Source organism: Psittacula echo (genome assembly GCF_963264785.1).
Source record: "Psittacula echo genome assembly, chromosome: 2".
Lineage (NCBI taxonomy): Eukaryota > Metazoa > Chordata > Aves > Psittaciformes > Psittacidae > Psittacula > Psittacula echo.
Window position 1 is genome coordinate 46,318,863 of NC_137737.1, and position 11,726 is coordinate 46,330,588.

An 11,726-nucleotide genomic window follows, 5' to 3' on the forward strand; every position below is an offset into this window, starting at 1 on the left:
GATGCAAATAAAGCTAATAGCTTGTAGATATCTGAACTTGTTGAGGCAATGCTAAACAATGATACCAAATTTTAATTCTTCCATTGCCTCTGGTTAGTTCTTCACTGAAATACACTGTCTTCCCAAAACATTGCAGAAGCCTTTCAAGGGAGTTTTGGGGCTGTAATATAAAAAAAAAAAAAATAAAATAAATCTTAGCCAAAATGTTAGTTTTCAACATGCAGAGAGTACTGTTATATCTTCCTTAAATATTATTATGAATACAGATTTAGCAAAGCCTTAAGATCCACATTTGGCTGTCCCACAAACAAATTTCCCACTTTGGTAGTTAATGTTTTCTGAATATGAGTAACATGTTTTTTATATGTGCATAAACATCCCTTAAATTAGAGGACTTCTCTGTCGAGATCTCCAGGTTGACTGTAGTGTTTTGTATATACTGCTTTGAGTCTTCAGAGCTTCAGGGGTGGAGTGTGGGTGCAGCAGAATGAGCAGCTCCTTGGTTGCTTCCTAGAATCTCCCCAGTCTGTGAAGAAGCACAGAACTTAGGGATTATATCTGGCAGCATTTCAGTTCTTGGGAATTTCATTAGACTCGCCTTCCTTTACAGACTGTTTGTTGCAGGGTTGTCCTTAGGATGGGGCTGTCATGTAACCTCCCTAGTAAGTCTCAGTGATGGGCTCCACTGATGGTGTAGCCCATCAAGTGTCTTGCCTGTGATGAAAACTTCCAAAATGGATTCAGAGACAGTTTACTGAATACTTGCTATATCCTGTTTCTGGAAGCTTCTACATACTTTTAACTAAATTGATCTGTTCTCTGTACATGCTCAGAGAAGTTGACTTGTTGCAATTCTCTCTTCCGCTGGCCCAAGCAAAGTGCTTTAATGATGCTTATAGCTGTTGACACAGAAGAAAAATGGTGTATAATAAATAAAGGGAAAAATACAAAGGGAATTGTAAGTGAGCATGAACTCAGGGATGATAGGGTAAAAGGTTTCACCTTAGTATATATGCTGTTGATACCAGAAAGTCTTTTAAAAAAATATCTTTAATTAAAAAAAGTACATAAAAGAGTATGAAAGCACCTGAGGATGTTTATGGTAATACAAATTTCTTTTCGATGATAATTGTGTGTCATCAACAAACCTGAGTTATTTAGGATGGAGTGAGACAATGAAATTAGTTTGATACATAAGTCTCTAATATATTTTTATCTGGCCCATGCTGTAGTCTGTAGTCTGTTTGTCATTTATGTACACTTTGTAGTTGACTCTTCACCTGATACTATGCTATTAGGTGACTATAATGTGAAAAGATTACCAAGCAGAATGTTGCTTTCCTATTATAATTTTCCCACTTATGTATATTGTTATAATGATTCTAGGCATATAAATTTTAATTGTAATGGAAGTAAAACCCCAAACAAATCAAAACCAAGCAACCAAAACAAACAAACTGCTCAAAAAACCAAGCAACAACAAATAAACCCAAACAAAACCAACAACAACAAAGCCACACCCCCCCCCCAAACAACCCCCTCCCCCCCAATATCCTAGGCAAACCCCCCTGAATATAGTAGGGCAGGAAAGATCTGTTTAAGATAGTGTATGTATTTATATTTTTTCTGAAGTATTTATTGATGAATCTCATGTAATAATCACATAAACCCTGTGCTTGATATTTTTTCATAACCTCTGATGGGGAAAAAGAGTTAGTATAAGAGTACTAAAGGTGTTGATCCACTGAGTGATACTCCATTTGCTCCAAGTTTACATTCACAGGCAATATCAGAGGCAGTTCTGATGTCCTGACAGTTTCCTATTACGTTTTAAGGTTTGGTGGTTTGTTTTTTTTCGCTTGTTGAAGCAAAAGTTTAATTATTAGTGAGAATGTGCGTAAAAAAAAAAAAAAAAAGTCTCAAAAATCATTCTGTTGGGATCTATGTCTGTTTTATGATGCGTTCAGCGATATGAACAGTGGTATTTGACATCTGAGGCTTGTATTTCTTGCGTGCTTCAGTTCTGATCTTCTATTTATCTGATTCTGAAGTGGTCCTGTAATCACAGGGCGCTCCTTTTTTGCACTGATGCTTCCATTATTGCTGTCCTTGGCATAGTTTCACAGCTGATGAATTACCACTCTGAATTTGTTTATTTCAGACAAAGGCCTTAGAAGTTTGCTATGCCCTACATACAGACCAGAGCCTGCACTATTGGTCTGAAACGAATTTCATTTAAATTGGTGTAAATAAAGAGTAATTCTGTTACAGCTGAGTTTTTTGGTTTTGTATTTTTATTAATTAAAAAACCCCTAAGTCAGCCAGATCTCCTGGACTTCATTTTGAAAGGAGTGAATGGGGGATAGGTAGCCCTTACCCAGAATTACTGTTACAGCATCTGGAATTACTAGCTTTAGGTTGACTGACTTCGTTGGAGCTTTTTTCAGTCTTTTCTGAAGCTTTTAACTTAAACGAGTGGGTTGTGGTTTCACCCCCCAAAGCAAGGAGTTTCAGCCTTTCATTTACCTATTGTTACATCTTATTAAGCTTTCCTGTCTTGCATGTCTCTCTGGCAGAGGTCTCTGCCTTTTAGTAGAACTGCTTCAATCAAAACAATTGCATGTCTTTTTAAAATTTCCCTGTTTTCTATCCGATCATGACTTTAATTTGGATTCATTTGTGAATGCAAGAGCCGTTTTAACTTCTGTCAGTCAGTGCTGTGAATTTTCAGGTCTTGCTTTGTAGGCAGCTTTGTGGTGAGTGCTTTCTCTGGCTTTGTGAATAATTCAGGGGAAAAGAACAGAGCTAGGCTTATAGAAATGTGGAATAAGGAGGGGGGAAAAAATTAAAAAAGGCTTACTGGAAAAAGAGTTCTTTGGGCTGCAGTTTCAGTGAGCTGTTCCAGTGACAGAGCATATTAATGACAGTGGTAAGCAAGTGAGGTCACTGTGATGTCAGTGCTCTTGCTTGTAATCCTGCACATGCTTGCTAGTTTGGAACACTTCATGCTGGGCTCTGGTAGAGGAACAGGAGAATCGTGTGTGCAGACGCTGAGCATGGCTGTAACAGGAGATGAAACAGGTAAAAATTTTGTTAATCTTTTCCATTATCTTTTTGGCTGTCTAAGCAGTGCTTAGTTGGTATTTGTGACATTTTCTTTAGAACCTGTTTCTATAACTCTTTCATTTTTCAAACTGTACAAATAGCTTCTGATTATATCTAGTTAGTGTAGGATTTCAGGGCAATTTTAACAGTTTTGCTTGGGGGGAAACAAATCACAGTTAGTACATGAGTTCTTGCATGGATTGATTCAGACAACTAATCTTTACTATTAGATGCAGGATTTTGCTGAGAAATCCACCACTTAAATTCATCTTATTATGGAGATGGTCATATATGTTACTATGCTTATAATTGTTTTTTATTTTATAAAAATGGCAGTGCTTTTTTGTTTAGTAATAAACTCTTAAGCCTATTTCAGCTCTAAAATCTTAAGCAGAGCTGAGAGAGAAACAGTGTGCAGTTTCAGTACTGTAAATAAGCCCTGTGCTTTCATTATTAAAGAAAATGCTGAATGCAAACAAATTTGAAAGCGATAAATTTTAAGTATTATAGTGCCTGCTTGTTTTCTCCTCCACTGTTAAAATGGTCTGTTCCTCAGCTAATTGAGTTCAAAAGGCTGACGTCATTAGATTTCCTGGAATCGTGTTGCAGTAGGGAACTGGAAAAGTTAAACTCCAAACAAGATACACATTGACGTCAGCTCCAAGTCACGCTGCGATTTAGTCAGTTCCTTTCTGCTTCGTCAATTGCCTCCGGCAGATCTGTAATATTAACCGGTTCGCAGCCGGGACCTACGTGCTGCTGCTCATTGCTGCTACCTACTGTTTCATTAATCCAAAGATAAGTATCTTCTCTAAGTCGACGTTTTGGTTTTTCATGCTCAAAGAGATAATGATTCATGCCTCGTTTAGCCAGTTTAGTGGTGAAGTTGAAAACCCTTTGATAATCTAGTTCCATCATTATGACTTACAGAAGAATAGACGCACTAATACATAGCATGCATCGGGCTATTTTTTTTCCAGGGTAGTTACTGAAAGAACTTAAGTGCTGGGATGCTCTCTAGTGTTCAGCAAGTTACTTTTTTCAAGGCCCTGCTGATATGAGGTAGTTGATTTAAAAAACAATTAATTTTAGTTTTTGTTAATTTTTCTGTATGAGCTGTATTTACACACTCTTTCAAATGAGGTTTGTTTGTTTTTGTTTGTTCGCTTGTCTTCCTATTAATAATTTTCTTTACGTAAGTCTCAACTCAAAGCTTCAGGTTTGCAGTGGCCTCTTACTCCCTTGCAATTTTAAGGAGGGGAAAAAAAATTAAAAATTACCTGGAGCGATGTGTTAGGGAATACACCATCTCCAGGTTTGTTGCTTAGCTTTGTTTCAGTCCCATGTATGGCATGTCAGGAATTACTTTAAATCTCTGTGGATCTTTGTTGGAAACAGCCACAGAGGTTTGTCAGTCTGGATTGGGGTGTGTGTGATTTTTGTCTCAAATGCTGAAGTGGAAGGTACCTTTCTCTGTGATATGCAGATACATTACTAGACATAAACCATTATTTTTTTTTTTTTTTCAAGATATCTTATAGCACCACCACCACATACCCCTCACCTCCTGCTTAAAGCCTGTTTCAACTTTCCCGATGACTTTTTTTGGAGGAAACAGTATTTTATTGTAACTTCTGGAGATATTATACAGAAAAATTTGCAGACTTTGAAATAATTGATTTGCAATAATGTGTGGGTTTATAAGGTCTATGCACCAAAAAGGTTATTTGTTTCTGTTACCACGTTGTTAGATTCATAAATGAGTCAACTGTTAGGAAGGCACATACACTACTGGAACCTGCTCAAACTATTCATGCAACATGTTGCTTAGTGGTGTTTGCTGATCCCAGCTGAGGTAGGGACTCGCTTTTGTTAAGTCTTGTTGCAGGTACATGATCATAGTGAGTCTTCTCGGGACTGAGTGCAACAGCAGTAGTAAGTCCTATTAGCTGATATCTGACTGTAAATCAAAGACAAAAAAATTGTTGGTCTTGCCAGGCTGAGGTGACCTGGGTTATGGGCCTTTCCTCATGGCTTGATCTGCAAAATGCTTTACCTGGACTTCTGATTCATTGTAGCTACTGCAAAACAAGATAACATCTCTTTTTTTACAAAGTAATGATAGAAAAAGATAGTTCTTACTATAGAGTCTGTAAAATGTATGTAATAGGGCCAGCATAAAGGTGAGCCTGAAGGGTTTATAAAATTCCATTTTAAAAATAGTGCTAAGAGATGTGGAGAACTTAAAGAAAGAGTTAATTTTCTTCTAGATGTACAAGGCCACCAAGCCCTGTGTTCAGGGTGGCTGCCTGTTCAGTGCTCACAAGGCTGTCCTGGGCTGATTTCCCTCTCCCTCCCCCATCCCTAGGGGATTATCTGTAACCCAGGCCAGTTCACTGGTCCAGTTCATCTTGTAATTACACAAACACTTTTACCAGCAGGATGGAGAGAGGGGGGAGGTGTAAAATGTTTAAGCTGATAATGATTTCAGGACATGGCCATGGAATTGTAGTCTAATGACAGCCTGAGCCTATTTTTTATATTTAATTAGTGAAGCACCTGCATTAACTTAGTAAGAATGATAATAATTTTTTTTTTTTCAGTTTAGCTTTATTCACCTCCCTGTAGTTGACTGATGTCTCTTTACTGCTGTACCTGTTGGCCTCCCCAAGGTGTTTTTGTCTACATTTTGTTTTTCCAAGTTGTCCTGGTTTTGGCTGGGATAGAGTTAATTTTCTTCATAGCAGCTGATACAGTGCTGTGTTTTGGATTCAGGATGAGAATAATGTTGATAACACACTGATGTTTTAGTTGTTGCTGAGCAGTGCTTATACTAAATCAAGGACTTTTCAGCTTCTAATGCTGCCCTGCTAGTGAGGAGGCTGGGGGAACCCAAGAAGCTGGGAGAGGACACAGCTGGGACAGCTGACCCCAACTGACCAAAGGAATGTTCCATACCATATGGCATCATGCTCAGTATATAAACTGGGGGTAAAGCTGGCTGGGGGCTGCTGTTCAGGAGCTAGCTGGGTATCACTCGGTGATGAGCAGTTGTTATTCATTTGCATCACTTGTTTGTCTTGTGGTTTATTTCTCTTTGCTATTTTCCTTTTCATTACAATTCTTTTTCTTATTATCATTATTCTTTTTATATTTCAATTATTAAACTGTTTTCATCTCAACCCACACATTTTCTTACTTTTACCCTTCTGATTCTATTCCTCATCCCACTGGGAGGGAGGGGAAGTAAGCAGGTGGCTCTGTGGTGCTTAGTTGAGGGCTGGTGTTAAACTGTGACACCAGTTTTTCCATTATCTAAATATTGCTTTAAAGAATTAAAGTATAAATTAATTATAACATAAAAGCCTCTGAAATTTAATGTATTATGTTAATTCACTTTAATGACAAAATTTGGAGTTGGTGGGTGATAATATAAAATATTTATGGAAAGGAATAGGTAAAAACTTGCTTGTAATTTGAAGAGAGATACTTCCCCCCCCGCCGTGTCAGACAAGGCACAGTATTTAGGACTTTAACTGTATTTTAAAGTTGGGGTACATCATGTAGGAACAAAGTACCTCAGAAATACAGAAATGAGGAAGGTATTGGCTCCAAATAACAGGTCAGATTTCAGGTCTGTGTTTGGCTTGGGGAGGGCTCAAAAGTGGTAGTAGGCTCAGGAGCTGAATATGAACTTTTGTACTCTGGCTTACTGTGTAACTATACCCCTTCCTGTGAAAGAGCCACTACTGTCTCTTGCCTGCTAATTCTGCAGCATCCTATTTGTGGTCCTTTTGCTCAAAGAGCGTACCCCTGTTCACTGTGTGCACTTGTCTGTTCGTTTTCATTCTGGCAACAGCAGCTCTCCCTGGTTTTCCAAGGGTTTCCATGCTGCTGCTCTAGAGGGAGGAAAGGCAGTAAGGCTGGTACTGTTGCTATCACAGGGAAAGAGGAGAAAGCTGACTTCTGAAGCTTCTGTTGAAGGACAAGGGATAGCATATAAACTTCAGCGGCTGCCACAGCAGAACCATATTTTTGTGGGATTGTGCAAACAGGAAATAGGTATGGATGCTCTGTCAGTGTTTTTCAAGCAGCTTTCCCTATGTTGTCTGAAAAGGGCTGTGTGGAAGCTTTCACAGTCTTCAGTCTGGCTGGCTAGTGGGACCACGTGCTAAAGCAATTTAGGTAACTTATTTTATAGTGTGGAAATAAATGCTAGAAAGATAACAAATGTAGCTGTGACATGACAGGCCTATGAAATATTTTATGTAGCAGGGATCCTGGATAACTCATCAACAGAAATCTGTTGTTCTGTGACTTTTGCATTGGTGTTTTTTTGGATTTTTTTTTCCCCATAAATTTTAAGATATGATTCTTTTATACAGCTGCCACTGGAGACATGCCAGCTTACCAGATTCGAACTCCCACTACTACCTTACCTCAGGGAGTGGTAATGGCAGCCTCACCGGGGACTTTGCATAGCCCTCAGCAACTGGCAGAAGAGGCAACTCGCAAGAGAGAGCTGAGACTTATGAAAAATAGGTAAGACTATATCCCAATTAATAGTCAGTGTTGCAAAAAAAAACCCAACCCCAAAACATTCTAATGAAACTTTCTTCTTACGGTCATGAGCTCTGCCTGTGAGTGATAAAGTGAAGGCAAGAAATTGTCAGTCATCCCACATCCTTATAGCATTGTGTATTGGCTGCTAACTCTGGAAAACTAGAGTTGACCTTATCACCATGGATTTTTAGTTTGAAAATATTATGGAAATTCAGGAATCAGTATTAGTGTTGTCCTTTTCTGATAATTTTTGTGATGATCTGGAGGTGTACTTAGTGTTAAATTCCCCCCGATCCACCAACAGTAAAATGACCAATATGGGTTTGTTCATCTTGAAACATCTCAGCAAAGAATTGGTTAGGAAAATATCTGAGGATCTCATTAGCAGTTGTCCATTAATGATGCTCTGAAGAGGACTTATTCCAGGGTGGAATGATAATTATAGGCTTTCCTAAATAATTGGCTACTGGGATAAGCTACTGTGCAGTGCCTCTGTCATTTTGTGAGGCATATTGTGTGAGGTGGCTGTATTTTTTTTTAATTAGTTGGCATGGGCTTGGCTGTGTGCTGTAACTGCCAGTCTTTCTCTGTGCTTTCTTCTTGCTGTTCTTAGGGGACTCTCCTTTTTTTAAATGTGTAGCTACTGCAATCAGTGGCAGTTAGATTAATGGAAGAAATAGTCTGCCATGCAGATCTCTAATGCATTGAATAGCCACTTGCTTTATGATTAAATTAATGGTATTGCTTTGCTCTCATGCCTGTCCTTTATTTTAAATTACTCATGAAGATCGCTGCACTGTTGTGCTTCCTTTTGTTTCTCCTCTTGTCAGTTTTAATACTAGATCTATTCTCTCTCTTGTATAACTTGCTGAAAAGTTACTCTCACAATTTGACACCTTATCATGTTCCAGGATCTTAAAGGAGTGAATTCCCAGTACTTCTAAAATTTATTCTGGAATTGAATGCCTGTTCAGTCACATGCTTCTGAAAATACTACCCAAAGTGTTCAGCTTCAATATAACAGAATTCTGAGCAGAGCTATGAGAATGGCTCCATGCTGCCATTTGTCAGCAGCAAAAAAAAACCCAAACAAACAAACATCCCAGATGCATGTGGTTGAAATTTGCCCGGGTGGACAGCTCTAAAATGCTAGTAAATTGTACTTGTTTGGACTTAAATTTTGCTGTAGATTGTTACATTAAGGTAAAGAAATGACAGCAGGTTGTAAGCTTGGCATTTAGCTTTTTGTCTGAAGAGAGTAGTGTTATGCTTGTATTTTCTGAAAGTATATTCTTTGGTTTGATTTTAAGATTTTGATTGCAGAAGATAATACTGGTAAACACACAAAATGGAATGTGACTGGAAGAGGAAATGCTGCTTTCAGTGTTCATGTTTAGTACAATTCAAGTCAATACGTTGTCATTTGCTCACTGTTTTTCTTGGTTCCTCTGTGTATCAATTCCATCTTTGTATTTGTTGATGGTGAATTTTTTTTCTAGTTCTTTGGAATTGTATTTTAACTGTGGTGTTGCTTATGGCTGTTACCTGCTGTTCTGTTTGTGCAATCCAACAGTTGTTGGTGGTGGTGTTTGTTGTTGTTGTTGTTGTCGAAGAGCAGGGATTGCAGGTAATTTCATTTATCCAGTCTTTGCCATATTGTGGCTGTTCCTGTAGTCATTTGCCTTGTATTGGTTCCAGGGAAGCTGCCAGAGAATGTCGCAGAAAGAAGAAAGAATATGTCAAATGTCTTGAAAATCGCGTGGCTGTGCTTGAAAACCAAAACAAGACTCTCATTGAGGAACTCAAGGCCCTCAAAGATCTTTATTGTCATAAAGCGGAATAACTGTCTTTCATTTGGACCTTGTTTATTATGAACTTTAATCAAGGCATGAGAGGAAGCAATTCTACAGATTGCCATATGAACTTGAGAAAGAGACACTTGAGGCCCTTGTGGAACCCAGTTTTGCTTAGTGTTTTCAGACTGATTTGGGAGAAATTCCAAAATTTGGAATCCTGACATAGTGTCCATAATCTGCTGAGCTTTCTAATGGCATGCAAATGGCTTTTTTGTTTGCACTTTTTACTTCTGCTTTTTGCAGGGAAGCTGCTAAAGAATGTCGACGTCGGAAGAAAGAATACATAAAATATCTGGAGAGTCATGCTGCAGCACTAGAAGTTAAGAACAAGCAACTTATGGAGGAGCTTGCAACCCTAAAAGACAATTGCTCTTCCAAAACAGATTAGTAAACATATTTATTATACTGTGAACTGACTAAAATATGACCAGTTGCTTTATCAGATAATACATAGCCAACATGAATTATGGCTTTCTTTTTGTGTCATTTATATTATATTCCAACTCCTAACATTCCTGAATGCTTTCCTGCTTTTTGTCAATTCATAGCTCTAATTTCAGGTTTTTCATGCTCCTCCCTTCCATCTCCCAAGGAGCCAAAGTTAAAGAAATGTATGAAAGTAAAAAAGCGCATAATTTTTAAGAGCTGTTTCTTTGCCATATATTTACATACTACTTTTTACATGTTAACTGAGTGACCTGCACATAGAAAATATTGTACAATTATTTTAGATGATTAGTGAAGATAACGCATCCAGTAATACAAAGAAAATCAAACAACCCACGGTATCTCAGGAAAGAGTTTATAAAAGAATGTTATAATTACACATATGTACTAGCATACTAGTCTACAGATGATTTTATGGCATATTTTTATATTAGTTGCTTTGTGGAAAAAGTATTGTATTGCTGTCACTGAGTGCCATGGTTAAAGATAGTTTTTAATAGAACCATGTTGTTTAACCTGTGTAGTGTCTGATTTCCTTTAAACACCTGGTTATTGAAGATACTTTAAAAACCCATGAGTATCTGGAAGAGGATAAAGGAAAAGAGTATGCCTGATCTCGCTGACATGATGTTAAGTATAGTGTAAATACCTGAAAGAAGCTGTCTGTTGTAGGGCTGCTATTTACTTAAATTTCTTTTAGTATGTAGGCTATTTGATTTATCAGGGCCTGAATATCAAAATTCAGTATTGAATTCTAAATACTTTATATTCTAGATTCTGGCCAGTTGTAGACAGCTGCCTATAGCAAAGGCTTGATAGTATAGTTCTTTTTAAACTTTCTGCAAAATGCTGAGAGGAAGTAAAGATGACTTAAAGCGGGAGGCTTTCTAATAAACAGTAACTATCTGCTGATTCATGGGGTTCCATGGGGTGCCTGTAGGTGAGAGCTGAAGATCTTTAAAATAAACCATTGCTTAAACCAAATTACAGTCCTGGTGAATGAAATACATGCCAACTTTCCATTGTGCTTTGAAAGAAAATAGTGCTTACGCAGAATTGCTTCTGAATATTCCTTTAATTCAGGAATGATCTAATTGTTTGTTGGCCAGTACAGCCTATGAGCAAAGTATTTGGGAGCTTTGCTGGAATTAGCAGCATCATTGCCTTACTGATGTGGTAGGAAGAAAGGCTTAGTTCCTACTTAATCGGTTTCTCGGGGGGGGAAGTATGTATGTATGGAGTGGGGGGAGGGATGGGATCATATCACTGAATTCACTGAGACTTCTTCACTTAATTTAAACAATTCATATTTAACCCAATCTTTACTCTTGACACTGGTGGGATAGGGTGTGTGTACATATATTATTATTTTTTTTTATTTTTTTTTTTATTATTATTTAATTTGTCTGTTTTGTTTTCCCAAATTACTTGAAATACGTGGAATAACTTTCTCGAATCTTTTTGAAAATCCCACTAGGTACCTACCTGAGACCATTTGCAAGAAGAGGTGTTCTTTCTCACTTCCCACAGCCCCAACAGTTGATTTAAAAGGAAACAGGCTGCCTTTTGGACCCACAGGCTCTGCTGCAGGTCTGGAACAAAAGTAAAGTCAACTCTGAAATATCTGCATCACTGTGAAAATACATCTTAAGTGTCAGCAGAAGTCAAAGTTTCTGTTAAAGTTGGACAAGTACAGTCTGCAGCCCCTAGACAGCAACAAGTGTCCAGCAAATTGTTTGTTGTGGCTCTGTCAAC

The 11,726-nt window shown here is 37.9% G+C and overlaps 1 protein-coding gene across 21 annotated transcripts in view; it reads left to right on the forward strand.

The window, feature by feature from the left end:
- Nucleotides 1-11,726, forward strand: part of CREM (cAMP responsive element modulator) — a 61,262-nt gene that overhangs the window by 24,556 nt on the left and 24,980 nt on the right. For 8 of the 21 annotated variants that reach the window (XM_080611362.1, XM_080611350.1, XM_080611352.1 and 5 more), the window contains 2 exons: nucleotides 7,491-7,647; nucleotides 9,367-9,909. In XM_080611362.1, the coding sequence (XP_080467488.1) occupies nucleotides 7,491-7,647; nucleotides 9,367-9,511 (302 nt within the window). In that variant the 3' untranslated portion in view covers nucleotides 9,512-9,909. The other 13 variants (XR_013956294.1, XR_013956295.1, XR_013956296.1 and 10 more) reach the window with 8 other exon arrangements.